We start from the raw sequence: 19796 nt of genomic DNA on the forward strand, positions 1-19796 counted from the left end.
CCTCGTCACACCATCAATTTGCCAGTTCCCATTCTACACTTGGAGAGGAGGCACCATGAGAGTAGTCTTGCCCAAGAACACAGCACAATGACACCAGTAAGAGTCCACACCTGAACCGCTTGATCTGGAGTCCGACAACTTACACTTAGGCCACCTCACCTCAATCAATACAACATTTTTATTTATGGTACAGATTTGACTGTACTTGTGTTAGAAATTATGATGGATCAGCAGCTCAGGGGTTCTCTGGCACATTCACATGATTTATTGTTGGCTACTACATTCTCAACTTATGAACAAAAAGAGCATGCCAAAAATAAATATATTGCAAACTTAAAATAAAGAGTAGCTAGGATTTCAACGGTGCTCTGTTGCACACAGCATGAGTGATTGGCACAGGTCATAATTATAGCTCATGGCCCCTGTTGTACTTAAATATAATAAAGATATACTGAGTATATCCGGATAGCATGTATGTCTCTGAGACAGGCTAACACTGTTCTATCCTGAGATTACTTCTCAAAAAATGTTTATGAATACTATAAGTGCACAATGAAGTACAGTCCTACTGACTAGTGTTTTATATTGCATGGCAGAAATAAACAAGTGACCAACACTGAAGACGTGCTGGTGAGTTTATTAAGACTACAGTGTATACAGAGGACTACAATGGAAACATTTTCAGTACATATAATCAGTAAAAAGATATTGCTAAGCTTTGCATCCTCTGTATGTACTTTCACATAATGTACCGACTCGTGCGAATTTATTTAAGTTTATTTGTACAATAGAGGATATAATTCAGGAACATACACTCCGATTTGCCCAAAAATTACCTTTTTGACATGAAGTATTTACAATAAATTTAAAAATGACTGTTCTAGAACACGAGAGCTTGAGCAACAGAAGTAAATTACGCCACTCACCCAATGTTTTGCTTCTAAAAAGGAGCGAATACAGTAAACTCACTGTAGATAATTCGAAGCGTTCTATTCTATTCACTTCCCTTGGATAGTTGAAGAAGTTAACCTCACAAAGGTTGCAGGGAGAAATATCTATAAAGCATTTCCAAGAGTACAAGTTTCCCTCAAAGTTATCAGACGATCTATTATTCATCTTGCGTGGTTCGGGCGAGTTAAAAATTCCGCCTCTTGAAATGTTTTCTGCCACTATGTTGTGCAAAAGTGACCTGGAGATGCCCTGAAGTATGTTTAAAAAACATTTGCGCAGTAGATACGGCTTCTACATCACTACAGATTAAAAAGAAAACCAATGTTTTTCCAGATCGGTCACTCCAGCCTTCGAAGAAGCCATTTTGTTGATGCGCATATGACGTCAGCATGCTCTCGCCCCAACTAGTTCCAGATCTCTATTTGGTCCTCGGACATTTTTGAATCTAGTAATGGCGGCAAGCCAAAGCCGAAGTTTACGCGTGAAATAAGTGGTCTTCCAATTCGAATTTGAACTTAAAATTTGGCAAGGTTACTATTTAATGTAAGTACTTTCAAAAACCGAAGAGAAAAGGGAAGGTAAAATTTTGATCATAGTACCACTTTAATGAATCACCCATTGGATAGTTCAGTAATATTTCAGTAATATACAGTTTGAAAGGTCCATGTAAATACCTGAATAACAGTTTTCTCTACCCTTTTGTATACTTCAACTTGCGAAATTCCTACCATTAATTTTTATAACTACAGCCTAAAAGAGGTACCCCTTTTGAGCAGAGTCACCCCAGTTAGCACTAGAGGCACCACCCCCAGGTAGAGACTCACTGAGGTCAAAACCATCATAAACCTTGGGTTTAGTAATTTTATAGTTTATTATTTTTAGTTGACTGAAATGAAAATGTCTACATGTCAGAGCTGTCCAAGTACTGTAATAATGTATCCATCATTTGCAATACGAAAATAAAATGAAAATAACATGTATGTTGCAAAATATTACAGTTTTTAGACAGACTGTGTGACAAGAATAATACTTAGTGTATGGTTGAGTCACATGTATTGTACACTAAAAGAACAAATGTATCTTAAGTCAGTCCAGGAAGCTAACAAATTCCACAAAATAGTAATGTATACCTCCTAGCCTGTGAACAGGCCCACGCTTGGGAACACATGTAAGTGGTGAAGTCACGAGAACGAGATGCAAGTAAAAGACTTGTCTCTCCTCTCACTGTGTCTTGCTTGTCATTGTTCTCGTGGCAAAGCCACTCACACGTGTATTCTCAAAACTGCACCTGCTTGTAGGCTACATGTATATATACCTCCATACATAGCAGGCAACAAGAGTGTTGTTGCTGCAAAAAGGTCTGTTACTTTATGTGAACTTCGAATGAAAAAAGCTTGTAACTAAATTGTGGTATGCGGTCATCTTTTCTTGAAACCATATTTTTTTCTTTCGTAAAAGAGATCTGTCTTTGAACTTCCTAAGTTGACAATCTTGGGACATCCATCTCTCTACAAAAGACAAAAGGAAAAAACACATTGAGAGTGAATAATCAACAATGCACAGTTGAGTTGACTCATGCTCATCAAAAATGAAGGCAAGTAGTCTTAAAATTGAAATAGACACTGTTATGGTCATACAGGACCATAGACAGGATCTTGCATGGGTTGGTGCCAGCACCAGAGGCATGAGTGTCTGATTAATCAACGTTTCCGTCAGTTTACTACATAATTATCTTGGTACAGTCGTCAAACTAGCTCAACTTTGTAACAAAGGAACATGCCAAATTGTTTTAAGTTTCGTTCTGTTATATGGTTTTGTTCAGTGTCATTGGAAACTATTGTTGTGGTTCAATTTTGAGACTTCCTGTTTGTTAATGCAGACCAGTATTTTGACAATTTTCGCGAAATTAGTTCCTTTCAAATTATTTTTTTGGCCAAATCGCAAAATTTAAGTCCCGCAAAATATGCCCGTTCCATTTTTGCGAAATTAAGTTCCCGCGAAAATAAGTAACAATAAGGTAGCCTGTGGGTGGGTGCAACAATTTTCGCGAAATTAGTTCCTTTCAAATTATTTTTTTGGCCAAATCGCAAAATTTAAGTCCCGCGAAATATGCCCGTTCCATTTTCGCGAAATTAAGTTCCCGCGAAAATAAGTAACAATAAGGTAGCCTGTGGGTGGGTGCGGACGCACTCGTCGCACCCCCTCCCTACGGCACTGTCATATCAACGCTGTTTACTAAAGTTAGTTCAGGTACGTCTTTTGTTACATGACATCATACTTAACTGTAGTTAGCATCTGTGGTCAACTTTGCAGTCACACCAGCATAGTTAACTACAGTTAGTTCTGATTAGCCTTTAGATGACATCAGACCAAAAAAGTAGTTCGTGACAGCCCTAAAATGTAATCACATGGCTGACCGGAGAATGCTATGCCTGGTTATTGTTTTTTGTTTCATATCTTTGTGCGGGAAACTGTTGTCAAAATTTCAGAACAGGATGCTAGACACAGCAGAATGCAATGTTTGTTGTTTGCTTTTTGTTTTTCAACCCTCACCCCATTATTTTTTTGGTTTTTGATTAACAGATAGGACTACAATTGCAGTCATCTGACTTTCTTAAAGGGACTGTGTCACAGCTAAGTTAATTTTATTTTATTAAATTTTGCCAAATATTCGCTATGAAACTAAATGTTTGCAAAGAAATTAATTCTGTTTCTAAATGACAAAACCTTAGCTTCATTGCAGCCAAATGTGTCTCCCGGGAGATATAATTTAAAGTTACAAGCAGACAAGATTAACTTTGAAAACTTATCCGCTGGACCGTATTTCAAAAATGCATATCGCAATCTGTTTCAATCTTCAACATTTTTGGCCATCCATACCTTCTTTTGCATTTGGTGTGTTATTTAAATATTCCTTTACTGTTTTAAGAGGTTATTTTATATATTTAAACGAATTTGATGGTCATTTCTTATGCCTAAGTTTGGCTTAAATCCATGACATGGTCCCTTTAATCACAGACCAACTGGACTCCACTCAGTACGGCTATAGTAGATGTAATAAATTTTCATTAACCACTATAATTGCATAAATTTCACTTACGTCTTTCTCTTGAACTGTACATTCTTTGCAATAATAAGCATCTGAGACTCCAGGTCCACCGCATATAACACAACGACCTTGATAAGACCCATAGTTGCATTCATCACATATTCGCACCAGAGTGCAAGGACGTACATATGAATCACAGATAACACATTTACCATCGCCTGTGCAAGAAAAAGATTAAAAGTGAACAAAAAATATTGTTTTTGTTGGGTGGAGAATGGGTAATACAATAAAGGTACGTGGTCAACTGGAGGCCATAGGTAATCTACCATTATGCATCATTTTTTATGGTTGGCAAAAAGAGTGCAAGATTGGCCTGGTAAAAGTTTTGAAGGTAAAACTTTTGTTGATTCAATCTATTTGTTTGTGTTTCACATCAGAATAAAAACAAGATATTTCTAGCATTTGTCTTATTTAATGTGATGAGCAAGAAATTTCTCCTCTTAAAGCCCGGGCAGGGCTGTACCTAGAATTTTTTGTCTGCGGGGGCAAGTTTTCCTAGCGGGGGCAACTGGCTTTTCCTTTAGTTTTTTAGTTTCCCTGGCAGGGGCAACTGCCCCCCCCCCCCCCTCCTGCCTCCGTGCTAGGTACAGCCCTGACGGGCTAAACAAGGATGAGAGTTGATGAGAATTCTAACTCTCGCTCTTGTTTGGCACGGAACTCTCATGCACTTTCATCGACTTTGAACATGCTCAAATTTATCACGAGAGTCCATGAGAGTTTGGCAGATTCTTGTCTTGTTTGGCCCGAGTTGATGACAGTCGATGAGAATTGACGAAAAATCTCAGGAGAGTCAACTCTCGTCAACTCTCATCCTTAATATCAGTATTCTCAAGCCGAAAGGCAACAGAAATTAATAAAAATCCTCAGAATAACTACAGAATGCCCAATCACTAGAAAGTTATTCCCACAAAAAATTGAAAACATGGATAAGCAGTCCTCGGCGCTCTTTAGAATGGATATATAACTAGGCTTTTCATCTGATTTTCCCAGTAAAGTTCAAGAACTAAAGACATCCACGTGTTTCTATCTCACATTTGTCAGTCGACGTCGTGAATATCTTTTCTAAGCATTTTGAAAGTTTAGAATTTATATATAAAGAGAAAACATAAGCAAAACAAATGCTGGGTATTAATATACATGCCTACACACACAAAAAAAAACAGCCCAGATCGCAATTAAACATGCTCCATTTGACGACTTTCAATTTGACAGCGCACCGCTGTCGGCCATAACTTACAAGTTCAAGAAAGGAGACTCGTGTACTTACATTTTTCGCACAGCCGCCCGATGGCTAGGACATAAGAGAAACAGGAAATTGCTTAGTATTTTGAACGCAAACAAACAGTGTTCAGATGTACAGACACTTACCAACGCCGGGTTGTTTTCTGCACATGATTAGATCGGGATGATGCTTCGCCATCTTGGATTTAGCTATCCCAATACTCTTTGCGGGTAAACAACGTCGCCAGTGCGTTGCGCGCGTTCGTACCAGTCCCCGCTAGACTCTTCACGGCCCTGTATTTTCTCGCATTTTGTTCCCAATCGTTTAGACATGTTCAGATCGTTGAACGAACAAGGGGAAAAAAATCGCGAGAGAGCTGAACTGACTAGGAGGAAAAAAAGCAGTGATTCTGTCCCCACGCCAGCCACACTAACATTGCATATCGCTCCATGTTTATACCCTTTTCAAAATAACGCTAACGCTGCAGCAGACGTCCTTTGAAGGAAAAGTTGTACGACGAGTTTAAAGGAGGAAGCTAGTCCTGGAGAATGAAATATTACTGTGTGCAATAGAAATGCAATCGCGTGATACCATACTGGGTGGAGAGTTTCGCTCTCCACTTGGTAGGGACTTTCAGACCGGCATACGAGTAGGAGATTGAGTTTGAGTACGACTTTTTAAAGCAAGCGCTTACAGGAGCCCATAACCATGACCTACCCTGGTGCTTATGATTTCAATTACCACATTTCACACAAATCTCAGTCTCCTTTTCAACTTGTCACCAACAGTAAGGAGTGAGGGGTCTGCAGGGGCGGATCCAGGGGGGTGGATTGGGTGGCTGGCCACCCCCCTTGATCCACAAGAAAAATGAATATGAACACAAAAAAATAGAAAATAAGGACAATGACACTGGGTAAGGTAAAAAAAGTGTAAATATGTTTAGCATTTGCACCCTTTTAGTCAGTTTTCTTACTGTTTTCTTTGCATGAATCAAAATTGAACGAAGCGATTTCACAAGCAAAGCATTGACTCTCCAAGTCGTCTCTAGGCCACTTTGCCAGGGCTAAAAAATTCCACGCTCGTGGGTGAACAAAACAACGCACATCTGTTCTTTCGTGTAAGTTCGTAAGTTCAACATCAAATTTCAATCACTGTTCTTAAGAATTAGAGTTTCTGTCCCAAAAATAATTCAATGTTAAACAAGGTATTAAAGTTGAGGAAACGATAGTTTTGTCAAATTATCAAGGAAAAACAGCGGTTTAATAGCTTAATTGAAAGATGTCTAAAGCTACTCAGATATCACGGAAATCACGTTTAAGAGGCTTCAACTTTTTCAAATTTTTCTGGGGAGCATACCCCCCGACCCCCCTAGGGGCATGAAGTCTGCGGCCCATAATAATTTTGCACAAAATAATTTGGACTCCCACTTTAAAAATCCTGCCTTAAAGCCTGATAACCCCCCTCTCCATAAAAAAGGGGCTTAAACAAGATAGTAAACAAAAATATTTGTCAACAGCCACCCCCCTTTGAAAAATCCTGGATCCGCCCCTGGTCTGAGAAGACCTGAGAACACAACTGGATTGAACACAGGTAGCCCAAGCTCCTAAAGGAGCCGTCAACATATAGACCACATATGACATTGCGTAATAACGTTATTATAAGGGTTTGTATGGGAATATAACGATCGTAAAAAAATAATTCAAAATAAAGGGAAAATATCCGATAAAATCGACTTACCTATCCTCTTCTATGTAAATCTTGTGTTTCTATGCCGTTTGGAGGCAATTTGAAGCCATTTCAGTGGGTTTTAGGTTCGAGAGAGGAAACCAGCGAACCTAAAACCCACTGGAATCGCTTCAAAACGCCCCCAAACGGCATAGAAACACAAGATTTTCATAGAAGAGGATAGGTAAGTCGATTTTATCGGATATTTTCCCTTTATTTTGAATTATTTTTTACGATCGTTATATTCCCATACAAACCCTTATAATAACGTTATTACGCAATGTCATATGTGGTCTATATGTTGACGGCTCCTTTAGGAGCTTGGGCTACCTGTGGATTGAAATGGTAAATTCGAAACTCGTTCCCGTACTCCGATGTCTCCAAGGAAGGTCCCTTTTTGTTTTAGGGAAGGTTTCAGTCAGTTGACGAAATCCTTCATACGTGCACCAGATATAAAAGTTTGTGGATAATTAGTATGTACTAAAACAGTGGATAGCGCTTTTGGCGCGCACTGATTGGCTACTCAAACTCGGAATATGCTTTGCTATTCACCTCCGAGCAACGGGCTATATTATCTCACTGTTTTAATATATACTAAAACAACTATTTACCGAAGTGGAGGTGGCTAGTGGTGGATATTAACCTCGCCGCTTTGCAGCTCGGTAAATATCCACCACTAGCCACCTCCACTTCGGTGAATAGTTGTTATTGGAGATAATCCTCCCTGATGTCCTCAAGAGCATGCTTCCACACTCTCATTTGGCTTTTTTGCACCTACTTTCTCTTTCTTTTCTTTTCTTTTCTTTTCTTTTCTGAGAAAAATTGTTAAATTGCATCCCCGGGGGGGAGGGGCAATGTATACAGCCGCCGTACCTCTCATTGCGTGATCATTGGATGGCTGTTGTATCCTCATTCAAAAATAAACACGAAGCGTGCGTGACTACACAAACGCCGCGATGCTCCATGACAGTCAGTCGGGCCGAAAGAGAATAAAAGCCGTTTCTTAAATTGAATACCTTGCACCCTGTCTACATGCAAGTGCCTACTCAGGACAGCCAATAGGTGGTGAGCTGTCATGAGCACAGGTAGATAGTGTCTAATAATAGAGCAAAGGGTAAACTTATCTCAATAAATCTTAGTTATTGTCCTACAATAACGTCATTGATGTCGTTTAATTTATCTGAATGGTTAACTTTGGGCAAGTCGAAGGGCTGAGTTGCCGTTGTTTTTGTCGAACACATGTCTTGCGAGAAACAAACGAAATACACCTCTTTAGCTTCGTTTTTTGTTGTCCCATTTCAGACCACGTGATGTTACCCTCGAGAATTCTCTGCATCAGATTCAAACAAATAAATTAAACGTAAAATTCACGTAAAAATGAAAGAATTATTTCCAGATAGACGAAGGAACAATTCTCGGGAGAACATCACGTGATCTTAAATGGGCAATTTACATACGTAGCTGAAGATGCCCTTTCTCTGTAGTGCGTCTCTTTGTTAAAATTTGTATCCCAGGCAATCACGGCTCGAGATTTTTCATCTGTGAAACAAGGTCAGTGTACTGAACTTTTACAGTTTCTTCACATTCAGGATTTACTGAAGCTACGGAACAATTAGTCAGCGGTTCAAAAATGGCGTAAACGCGCAAAGACTCCTGGCATTTGTAGTTAAGTTGGCGGGAAAATATGATTGACAATCAATTACGAATGAAAAGCCTGGTTGAAATAAAACCTCTTTATGCACCTATCAATGGTTTGCCCCAGGATGGGGGGGGGGGGGGGGCAACCCACGGGAATTTGACATCGTAAGTTCTCCCAGGGTAGGGATTTTGACATCTAAAATGGTCTGCTGGGTTAGAAATTTCAGAGGAGATATGTGAAATTTGACATTCACTAGGTGCCCAGGGGTGGGGAAATCAACTCTGGATTCCAAAAAATTTCAAATTCCCCTGGGGTTGACCGCCCCCCCCCCATCCTGGGGAAACCATTGATAGGTGCATTACAAGCAGTCAGTATAAAACCAAGTCCGTTACAAGGAAGAAAAAGTTATGCAAAAAATTGTATATTTGCTGGGCTGCGTTTGAAGTTTCCATGAGTGTTTTCTACAGTGGCACGGTTTAAATTTTTTAACACTTTTGGTTGGAAGCGAATATTTTTTTTTTATTTTCAGAAAATATACGAAGACGCGTTATTATGTTCCTTTTTTACAGGAGGGAGTAAATGTAAAATGTATACACTCGTAAAAATCTTTAAGGCTCAGCGTTCGAGTCTTAAAACTAATCATAAGCCAGAAACAGTGTTTTTCCCGCGAACTTTACTACAACTACCAGAAGTCTTTGCGCGTTTTCCGTCGTTGCAAGACTCAAGAAAAAGACGTAAAGAAAAACAACAAAAAATATTTTTCCTGTTGCAAGCACGGCGAATGTTGTTTTTGCAATTTTTTTTCGTTACTTGGAAATATTTGGGTGGGGTGCTCTGCTGGAGTCTAGGAACCTCTACGGCTCTACCCCTTATGAGACCAAAAATAGCTCAAATTTGCTACCCCATCTCAGACTAAAGAATTTTAAATCGTATACCCCAACTAAGACCAGAAGTGAAGAGGCTGCTTTTCTTTATAAATTTTCTCCACATTTGTACAACATATCCGCTATTTTTTTTGCACATTTCAAAACGAGAACTGATTGGGGTGAGCAGAAAGATAAAATTTGACACAGTATTATTCCTTTTTTTTTTCCCCTTACTGCGATGTGCGACCGCCATCTAAAAGACCAAATTTGGAACCACAGAAGACTGGACCTGGAAGGTCGAAAATGGGACCCCATCCTGCGGCACATACCATACAGCGTATTTAAGGTAGTACCCCCCGCCCCCCGCCCTTTGACCTTCGGGTTTACTGCTGTAATTATATTCTAATTTTACCTAACAACATTCGTGATTCTAATTGGCCAATTACGCAAGGGTCGGTCCACAAACGGAAAACAAGCCACTTATATTTTGAATAATTTGGGGTCTGCATATTGGAACTGAGAAGATTGTTAATTAACTTTTCTTGTTTATCTAGCAGCAAACAGATATACCGCGTCTTTGTAATTTGTATTTCTCGTGATCGACTGCCATCAATTTGAGTACTGAGCACACAAGGCCGTTGGGAAAGCAAACGAAAGATCTTTGGGTGCGTCTCTAACGATCCGTATCCCTGAAAAGTGCATTATACAGAGACAAGGTCAGTAGAACTTTTTGTTCTTTTTGGGATCACTAGATCGCTAGGATAGAATAATTTATTTAAGAACCAGTGCTAGAGAGGACTCATTTCTTTCAACTGAGTTTTCTTGCCTAAGCTCAGCGCTGCAAGCCAAGTGTCATTCGGAGAATACCTCTCAAACGCCCTTTGGCGTGAGTTAATTGCTTCGCGTTTGATTCACCGCTTGCCAAATTAGTCGATGGGCCCATTCTTTAAGAGGAACTAAACTAAGCTCTCGACAAATCAGCGTTGTTTTAGTTTTGTTTCCATTCCCAAGGAGTGCATTAGAAGTGATTTACAAAATCGAACGAGCGCAAAGCGGGAGTCTAATTTGTTTGTTTGTCACGGGAATGATAACAGACAGAATTGGAGGACACGAAGTCCTGCAGTTACCAATTAAGAAAGTGGAAAGAGCAGCGGACTAGTGTTCCCATTTTCTAACTTGGACTACTTGCGGATTACCTTGGAATAAGTCATTATATTGTTCGTAAACTGTTAAACAAAGTGGATGAATAAAGGATGAAGAGTAACTCAATAGCGAATGAGTTTGTGCGTGAGATTAACTATTCGTGTTGATCAAATTTGTCACGCGATCGACAGGAAAATGAGTCCGTCACTGAATACTCGTAGTCTGGAAGTTCAGTAAAGAAAGTATAACTTAGAATTATAGTCGAAAGGTGCTATAAATTTTACATATAAACTCCTTATTAGTTTTTGTACTGAAAAATTAAAATAATACAGCCTCCTACCTAGTTATGCAAATAGAGTCTGCGTAGGAGGCTAACATAAACAACAGAACCGGCTCAAATTCCGCAGATAACAATAGTATTGTCTTTTGCCTTTAAATCTTTATCCCGGATAAAATCTGAACAAAATCGACTGTATAAACAATAAAACAGACAGTGGGCTGTGTTTCGTCGTCGTAGACAACTGGAACGTGCATTCTTCTCTATGGATTTTCCTGGGGTGAACAATAACTATTCCGCATTCTGCGAATTTGTTTGAAAGCGGGAAGCGAAATGAAACAAAACAAAATTCGTGTTCTATTAATATCCCACTCGAATTTTCTGGATTTTCTTTTGTGAATGGTATAAAAAACCTCTGATACCAGTACAGCGCGGCCGCATAGCTACAAACTTTTATTCGTGTCGATCGTAAAAAGAATAATGTACTGAGTTAAAGCAAGGGAAATTGGTTACAGAAGAGATAATGCAAAGGAATGTCTGAAGACGAAAATGATCTAAAAAATTGAGGGCTGTGCAAATGAATGAAGTACAACTAGCTGAATGTGATCTTAACCCCTGACCGCTGAATTTACACAAAAGAACTGTTTTTAACGGTTAGTAACCGTTAAATTGTTTTTTGCCTTTTTATTTGTCAGTGCTGTAAGCTTGACGTGGAACTGAGTTGTCACTAGACCACTGTTCAAAAGCTGCGCGTTGATTGGCTAATGAACACATGAGTAGATTTTCACGTGACGTCATCAAACTTCTAAAACCCAGAATCGCAAGACCCCTGAGTTTTTATCCTTCACTGGCTATAAGACGTCCATGAATTTGATATATATCTTGCTGAAGGTTTAAAGCTCGATAGCATTCGCCGTCTTTAAGATAGAGCATGTTGAATTTTGGAATTTCACGCCACACGAGATCAGAGATGGCCGCCAGAAGACTTGGAAACCTGAGACTTGGTCAAGTAGTTTATATAGTAGTTTTCTACAATTTTTAATATTTTTGATTTTGTTGACTCGATAGTTTTGGATTTATTTTTTTCGCGGCGTGACAGTAAAAACCACCAATATTTCTACATGTAGATTAGACTGTCCACAGCCTCTCTATTTTTCAACGCAAACAAAACGAGAGAATCAGCGAGCAAAACGCCCGCCACCCCCTCGCGTCTACCGTTTTGCACTGGCGTCCAATTCTCTCCCCGTTCCTTCCCTGCGCTCATCGATCCAAAAGATACGAAAAAATAGAGGGCTGTGAACAGTCTACATGTAGACCTCTTGTTTGATCAATAACAACTTTATACTCCACGGAAAACTCGAAAAGGACATCCTTCAATTAATAATGCCCTGAATGCGTGACTGAATTTTGATTCAAATAACTGTTTTTATATCAATTTTAGAATGCATATCGCAACAAGAGTCATCTTGGTGTTGTTTTTGCTGTTTATGGTGGATAGATCTTTATCTTCACCTGTAAAAGTCAACAAAACTAAAGTCCTCATCCTTGGAGCTGGACTCTCGGGAATCAGAGCAGCAAAAACACTGCTGGACAAAGGCATCACCGATTTTCTGATCCTTGATGGAAAGGACTACATTGGAGGCAGAATACATTCTGTGCAATTCGAGAATTTGACCATCGAAGCTGGAGCGAATTGGATTCATTTCACCGACGACGAAACCACAGCGCCGCTTGTGACACTAAAAGAAGCGAAAAACATAAAGGGTATTAAATGTGATTATTCCGATCTTATCATAAGGTAAGCAGCAGTTACTATACCCTAATTGAGCTGCACCTAGCTCGTTCTGGCCCAGGGGTTGGAGCCGTTCTTCCTTCAGAAACGTTTTGCGACAACTTAATTTCGCGATATTTGCCGACAGGGAGGGCAACATATCTAACCAAGTTGGGTTTATGAGGTCTTTTACAGAGTGTTGTAGTCACTCTTTTCTCCAATATGTTGAATACCTGTATCCCGTTGCGGGGGCAAATGTACCCCAGTTTAGCCGCGCGAAAAACATCATGATCGGCAGTCATGTCAGTGGCGGATCTAGGGGTGGGGCCCGGGGGACCCGCCCCCCCCACTTATTTTTAGAACAAATAGAGGCCCAAAGGGCCGAGAAAATATTTTTCCAGAGCGCCCCCCCCTAGGGGTCCGGATGATCGCCCCCCCCTAATCTGAAGTCTGGATCCGCCATTGCATATATGGCGGAAACAAATTTTGCTTCTCGGAAACAAGAAACTGCTTTTGTCTTAGGTCAAAAACATCTTTGCTTCCCGGACACAAATTTTGCTTCCGAAACATATGTTTCCCAGTTTAGCCATCATGCAAGCAATGTTGACTAGTTTATGCGCATGCGTGACACTTTTCCCCTCGGAAAATTGTTTCCTCGATTAGCCTCCCGGGCAGCAAAATATTTTCCTTGCTTCCCGCTAATTTAGGGGGACCGACCGAGAGGCCACAGGGCCATGTGCACACGAGTAAACGCAACGGGAGGGCGAATCCCTCGACGCGGCGCGCACGTGGGGGCAAGTTGTCCGAACACATGTTCAGTACCAGGACACATGACAAGGAACAATGTTTCTGCAAAAATGTTTGCTAGTTAAACCAGGCCTTTAGGCAGTGTAGTGTCAGATATGACTGTAAATTATTCATGTTTTTTAGGGATGACGACGGCAAAAACATCACCGATCTGAAAGTTGCAAAGGAATTTCATGACAAAGTAGAAAAAAGAGTTGAAGACTACCAGGAAGTGAGGCAGGAGAAGAAATTACCTGACATTCCAGCTCGTGTTGGTGTGCAGTTGATGGGCTGGAGAAATAAACGACCCATTGAAAACGTGATTGAATACTTCAACATGGATTTTGAGTACTCCAAGCGCCCAGAACTGGTGTCATTTTACCAGCTTTTTGAACGTGGAGAGGATTTTTTCAACTCGGACCCGCGCGGGTTTTGGTCCATGTTTGAAGATCTATACAAACCCGTGACCAACCGAGTTATATTAAACAAAACTGTGACGGACATCAAGTATTCTACCGCATCGGTTGAAGTTTCCACCTCCGATGGCCAAAAATTTGCCGCAGATTACGCGCTGTGTACATTCAGTACTGGAGTGCTGGCTAGCGACATGGTCACTTTCAGCCCAGCCCTCCCCGAATGGAAGAAAGAAGTCATCTTTAAAGACCCGATGTCGGTGTACACGAAAATCTTCCTGAAGTTTCCAAGCAAGTTCTGGGACGATAACGAATACATCCTGCACGCTTCTATAGTACGTGGTCGTTTTCCAGTATTCCAGGACTTGGATAGACCAGGGATTTTGCCAGGTAGCAAAGTTCTATTGGTGACCGTAACAGAAGACGAAGGAAAAAGGATCGAACGACAACCATACAATGAAACGAAAGCAGAGGTCATGAAGATGCTGAGAAAGATTTACGGACAAGGCATTCCTGATGCAACAGGTAAAGATACATAGCTTATAGTTCAATACTGTGCAACATACAAAGGTCGTTTTTGGCTACCCCCGGAGGAGAAACCCTAAAAACTTCCGTTTTAGACGAAAGTACCAGTATGTGATTTTCTCTACCTTAACCGAAATCCGATACACAAGTAACTTGGCGCGAAGTCTGGGACGGGAGCAGGTCTCTCTCGGTGACGTCACGGCTCACAATAGGCACCAGGTTTGACCGAGCCGAGAACGCCAAGTACTATATTATTTCTGCTGTCATTGTTATATGGCTAAGATATGGAGAACGACACTCCGGTGAAGCCATAAGCAACACAGTGTCACCGGCGGAGCGGGGGATTTTCTTCTTCGGGCGTCCTGGAATACAAAGCGGTCAACAGCAAACGCGGAAGAAAACAAAAACAAGGTACATACGCCCGAAGACAAAATATACGCTCCGCTGGAAGTTGATACACCGAACACAAATCGCTAAGGGAGGGAGGGAGGGAGGGGTGCGACATTTGAACTGTAGTCGTGGTGTTTTACCGTCGAAAGACCTAGAACTGAGGTGCACGCTGAAGGGAACGGTTAATATTGCACCGCTACACCAATGGGAGAGAGCCATGGGGATAATTAGCCATTTCCACGGGACTTATGACCTGCATGCATAATAAAGTACTATGCAAATGACTTTGAATAGTTTATTCTATTGAGTACCGCTTCGGGATTCTGGGGCTTGACATCCAGAATTTCAAACGAATTTGTCAACTCATGACGTATTTTTTGTTGTGTCCCTTTAGCGATTTACTATTACCCCTGGTCACTTGACAAGTTCACGCAAGGCTCGTATTCAGAACCTGTTGTGGGCTTTTCAGCTGACGATTTTAAGAAGCTTGGACAGAACCTGGGGAGACTCTACTTTGCCGGTGAAGCTCTGAGCGATGAGTGGTACGGTTACCTGCAAGGAGCGTACTTGACTGGCGAAGAGAAAGGGAAAATGATTTATTGTCAACTAAACCCTGATGAAAGTGAATGTGAAGTCCCAGAGAAGAAAAAGCCGAAGAGTGAAGCATCCTTCATGGCGAGATCTGCACCGGGAGTTTTGCTGCTTTCTCTTTTGTGTTCGCGTTTGTGGATGTAAATTGTAGTTGAAGAATAGATTGTTTCCGCCAAGACTTTCGTCTGATAGTCCAGTAGCCTGTGGAAAGTTCTGTTGTTTTTTTGTAGATGTAGATTGTAGGTAAACAGTAGATTGTTTCGGTCAAGACTTTCGTCTGATAGTCCAGCCGTAACCCGCGGAAAGTTCTCTTTTCAGTGTCATTTTGTAGCTTGTAGTTCGACATAGATTGTTTCGAACCGTCGAGACTTCGTTTCGAAGTAGTCTGTAGAACTCCAAAGTTAATTTCGTTTCATCGTATATATGGTGCTTGTACGCTTTTCTATAACCTGACCGGCTAGGGTTAAGAACGTCAGTTGTATATCATTCTTAACCAGAAGCCATATGCTTCTAGTATATCAAAATGACTGTAGACATTGTAAACGTTTACTGAGAAATAAACAACTTTTAATAGAACGCTAGACTGTTGCAAATCCAAGATGATAGATATGCAATATGTTAAGATACAACGTTTTGCAAAGTTGAAACTGTAATTCTCCAAATGAGCTTACATGAAGTCCTGGAAAATTTAAGGCGGCTTTTAACCCCGTGAGGATTTTTTTTACACTTTGCAAACATATTAATCATACAGGGCTGGTCTTCATTCAGTTAATTCAAAAATATTGGAAATCGATAACTAATCGATGAAGGAAAATATTGCGACTTTTAACATGATTGAGTTTCATCGATTGTTATTGACCTTTATCGATTTTCATCGATTGTTAGTAGAAATCGATAATAATCTATGTCATTTAGGGAATCTTATTGACTATTGATTGGCCAATGAAGCTTTATTAATTTACTAACAATTATCGACTGATGTTGTTTGAGTTCCGTTTATCGATTTTTTTTTAATTGGTCAGGCCAGCCAGGAGAACAAAAAAAGTGATGCTTTATTCCTCTAAGGCCGTGTTCAAACTTAGTGCTCGAGCACTGGTACCCGAGCACCGGCAAAATATAGCGTCGTGTTCACACACAGAAAACCAAAGTACCCAAGTACCATTAAGTGCAAGACCTTGTACTCCGGTACGGAAACCGTGGCCGAATTATGGTGTGGGCACTTGAAAAAAATAGTATGTTTACATTAGTGCCCAGCGAGAATCGTTCACGGGAACCGTGCCCAGGTACCAAATGTAAACGCAGCCCAACAGAAATAAGCTGTAATAAGTGACGCAATGTGAAATACAGTAAAAACCCGCCCGCGAGTAAGAATCTATTATTTTTCAGGTTAGCCTAAACAGGTTCTTACATAAAGGGTTATTGACACAAATTTAGGCTAATTAGGATCTTAATAGGTTCTCAATTTCTAAAGAAAAAAATTTCTTTATGTTATAGAGATTTTAGTAGTATTCGGCCTATTCGTTGTATAAAATTTGCATACCACATAAGTGCTTATGTAAAAATGAAGCACTAATCATTTAGAATATGACATGATATACATGCACAGTAATGCTTTGTCCAAACTTAGTTCCCCCAAAAAAACATTTTTAATCAATTTTAAAAAATAAGAACCTGTTTCCAAATTTGAGGCTAAATAGGTTCTTACAAAAATGGTATCTATTTTCCAAATTTTAGCCTAACATGTTCTTAAATGTTAGGTTCTTACTCTCGGATTTTTACTGTATCGTGCCTGGAGACAGTGGACATCTGCACTCAAGCTCGTCAACAATAACGAGAACTAATTTATATTGTGGTGTTATGCTGTCTGATAAGCCGAAGACAACAATCAGTCTAGACGTCGGTTTTGTTTTGCTCACCCGGCGAACCTGCTAACAACTTTCTGAACCGCGACGGAGAGCTGTCAGCGAATCACTGAAGCCAACTTAGCATCCGCCCAACAAGTGTCGTTTAATCGATTTTTGGAAGTGTTTTAACAACATTCATTCTTGTTAATCCGACCAAACCGTGAAACCTTGGAAGGTTGAGAAGGTTAAAGAAAATCATCACGCCGAGCTAGGTATTTATCACTATTTTTTAACAAGTGTGGCTCTTAGACAACGTTTACATGCAATGGGTTTGTGATGATGCACGGAAAAGAGCATGCAAATTTCTTGTGCAGTAAGATCAAGGGCACACATGCAACGAGAACAGATTACTTAAGGTGTTACAGCGCCGCTTTTACGTTAAGGTGTCCTTTTGTGCGATTTTAAGGCTTATTTTTAAACGCTAAAAACGTATCTGTTTCGTACAGTTGAACCCCGGTAACTCGAAGTCTGAAGGGAAACGAAAAACAGTTCGAGTAAGCGGGGTTTTCGAGTTAACCGAGTAAAAATGACTGAAAAGTGGGTCCAAGGGGAATGGAAGTTAGTCAGTTCGAGTTAGCGGGGTTGTTCGAGTTATCCGAGTTCGAGTTACCGGGGTTTTACTGTATATTCACTAGCTGAGCTTTCAAACTTATAGGTCTTTCGAAAAGATATTCAAAGATCAGGTCTGGGTGGGGTGCTCCTGTTAGTTATCAAGGTTGATGTAGCACAACAACTCAGTGTTGTTGACGAACGGCAAACTTGCCTCCATTTTGCGATTATAAACTTTTTGCTCGTAAAGTCAACTTGAAGTCGATTGATTTGGTTTTGTAACGTTTGTAAGTAGAAGGATGCAGGAATTTTAATTGAACTAAATCGGTTTGTATCGACCTGAAACGAACGATTGAATTCGATTTTGTTTGGTCATCAGGCAAAATATTCGATTGTCACAGAAGCGATAATTTATTTTCAGTTTTAACGGAAGGTCTTTTTTGTGGAAGCGTACGGGAACGGGTAGCCTCTGAGATGCTTTGATAACGAGATAACTACAGCGACTCTTGCGGGCGAAATTAAACTCAAACGGGACACTCTCTTGCAAGGAAGAGCCGTTACACTTTTTGGTACTGGGATCTAACCATGAACAGGACAGACAGCAACAGCAACGACTCAGCTTGGTTCAATTTCAACAGCAGTTTACTCCAACTTTGCTTGTAATCAGAAATGCAATCGAAAAACTTTTACAAATGGGGTTGCGTGTCTTTAAACGACTTTACAGGCGTCTATATTGTTATCAGAGTATAATAAATGCGCTAACATAAAGACATGAAAAGTAATTACAACAGAACATAAGTCCTTTGGGGATAGCACAGCACAACCTAATAAAAATTCAAAATTAGGCCCCGTACACACGTAATCCGTTATCATTTGAAAACGCAGCTCTTTCTTTGCGGATTAGCCTTCCGTCTACACGTATCCAGTGTAAACGGTGGCCGAAATGCAACTTTTACAGGGACGGCGGAGCATTTTTCCAACTGGGGGGGCTGACTAGTGACTTGAAGTGGGGGGGCTTAAAAGACCCTTCTCTTAGTAAGTCTTTATTTTTTCGGAAATAGTGGGGAGGCTAAAGCCCCCCCCCCCAGCCCCCCGGCTCCGCCGTCCCTGTTTTAGAAAACCCTGTCCATTTTTTGCAAAACAAAACGCCGTTTTCGTGTTTTCGTGCGGACGTACATGTATGTTTGTATGCAACACCAATCATGTTGGGGCTACTATCTAGTACCAATCAAATTGCCGCTACTGAAGGTGCACCATTTGTATGAGTCAAGAGAGGTCCACAAGCAAGACCTCGGAGTTAGACCAGTGCGTAACTGCTTGCTAACAAAACTTTGTCGACCAAAACATTGATTTTACAAGAAGAAAGGAAGAATTTTAGAATGACGCAAGGCCAGTCCGCACAAAAAAAGAATGTCTGTTTTCAAACGGAAACGGATACGAGTGGACGGGATGCCTGCAGATTTTAGCCAAATTCAGGCATAGAAAATGGCCACCAAATTTGGTGAAATATTAAAACTAACCCCTATAACAGTGAAGGAACATTTCAATAACACCGGCAGTAAATAAAAAGAAAGTACAGATGGCCAAAATTAAAGAAGATTAACACGGATTGCGATATGGGTTTTGAAATACTGTTAGGCTGAATAGTTTTCAAAGTTAATCTCGTTTGCTTGTAACTTTAAATTATAACGCCCGGGAGACACATTCTGTTGGAATGAACAAATACATAATACTGAATGAGCTACGCTAACAAAGAAACCAAAAAACCGAACAAAATACTGACGAGAATTAAAAACTAATTACAACGCAAAAACGCAAACAAAACCTAACTCGGCCGTTAAACAGTCCCTTTAAATCGAACAGCAAGCTCCAGCCCTCAGGCAATTGTGAAGGTTTTACTTTGGCTTAGGTAGTTTTTTGTTTGTTATTCACAGA

The 19796-nt window shown here is 40.4% G+C and overlaps 2 protein-coding genes across 3 annotated transcripts; one reads left to right on the forward strand and one right to left on the reverse strand.

The window, feature by feature from the left end:
• Positions 1 to 1803: 1803 nt before the first annotated feature.
• LOC144633868 (PHD finger-like domain-containing protein 5A) lies at positions 1804 to 5486 on the reverse strand. Its single transcript, XM_078492769.1, has 4 exons — positions 5429 to 5486; positions 5328 to 5351; positions 4052 to 4218; positions 1804 to 2459 (listed from the first exon to the last, which is right to left on the reverse strand). Exons 1-4 carry the CDS (start codon positions 5478 to 5480, stop codon positions 2370 to 2372), a joined length of 333 nt encoding a protein of 110 aa, XP_078348895.1. The 5' UTR covers positions 5481 to 5486; the 3' UTR covers positions 1804 to 2369.
• Positions 5487 to 9996: 4510 nt separating this feature from the next.
• LOC144633006 (uncharacterized) lies at positions 9997 to 15971 on the forward strand. 2 transcript variants are annotated; one of them, XM_078491783.1, is made up of 4 exons: positions 9997 to 10232; positions 12374 to 12730; positions 13634 to 14427; positions 15212 to 15971. In XM_078491783.1, the coding sequence occupies exons 2-4, from the start codon at positions 12375 to 12377 to the stop codon at positions 15550 to 15552; spliced, it is 1491 nt and encodes a 496-aa protein (XP_078347909.1). In that variant the 5' UTR covers positions 9997 to 10232; position 12374; the 3' UTR covers positions 15553 to 15971. The 2 variants fall into 2 exon arrangements, with proteins under 2 accessions (XP_078347909.1, XP_078347908.1); XM_078491782.1 differs by having other exon boundaries at positions 9998 to 10228.
• The last annotated feature ends 3825 nt before the right edge of the window (positions 15972 to 19796 follow it).

The sequence above is a fragment of the Oculina patagonica genome, chromosome 12 (genome assembly GCF_052425735.1).
Source record: "Oculina patagonica isolate OP01 chromosome 12, crgOcupat, whole genome shotgun sequence".
Taxonomy (NCBI): Eukaryota; Metazoa; Cnidaria; class Anthozoa; order Scleractinia; family Oculinidae; genus Oculina; species Oculina patagonica.

Bases quoted from the DNA above. Each gene is read 5' to 3' on its own strand.
- LOC144633868 (XM_078492769.1), bottom strand. From the start codon at position 5,480: ATGGCGAAGCATCATCCCGATCTAATCATGTGCAGAAAACAACCCGGC. The intron at 4,219-5,327 runs GTAAGTACACGA...TTTCTTGCACAG, and splicing joins CGGGCGGCTGTGCGAAAAAT to GCGATGGTAAATGTGTTATC. The intron at 2,460-4,051 runs GTAAGTGAAATT...TGTCTTTTGTAG, and splicing joins GTACAGTTCAAGAGAAAGAC to AGAGATGGATGTCCCAAGAT.
- LOC144633006 (XM_078491783.1), top strand. From the start codon at position 12,375: ATGCATATCGCAACAAGAGTCATCTTGGTGTTGTTTTTGCTGTTTATG. The intron at 12,731-13,633 runs GTAAGCAGCAGT...CATGTTTTTTAG, and splicing joins TATTCCGATCTTATCATAAG to GGATGACGACGGCAAAAACA. The intron at 14,428-15,211 runs GTAAAGATACAT...GTGTCCCTTTAG, and splicing joins AGGCATTCCTGATGCAACAG to CGATTTACTATTACCCCTGG.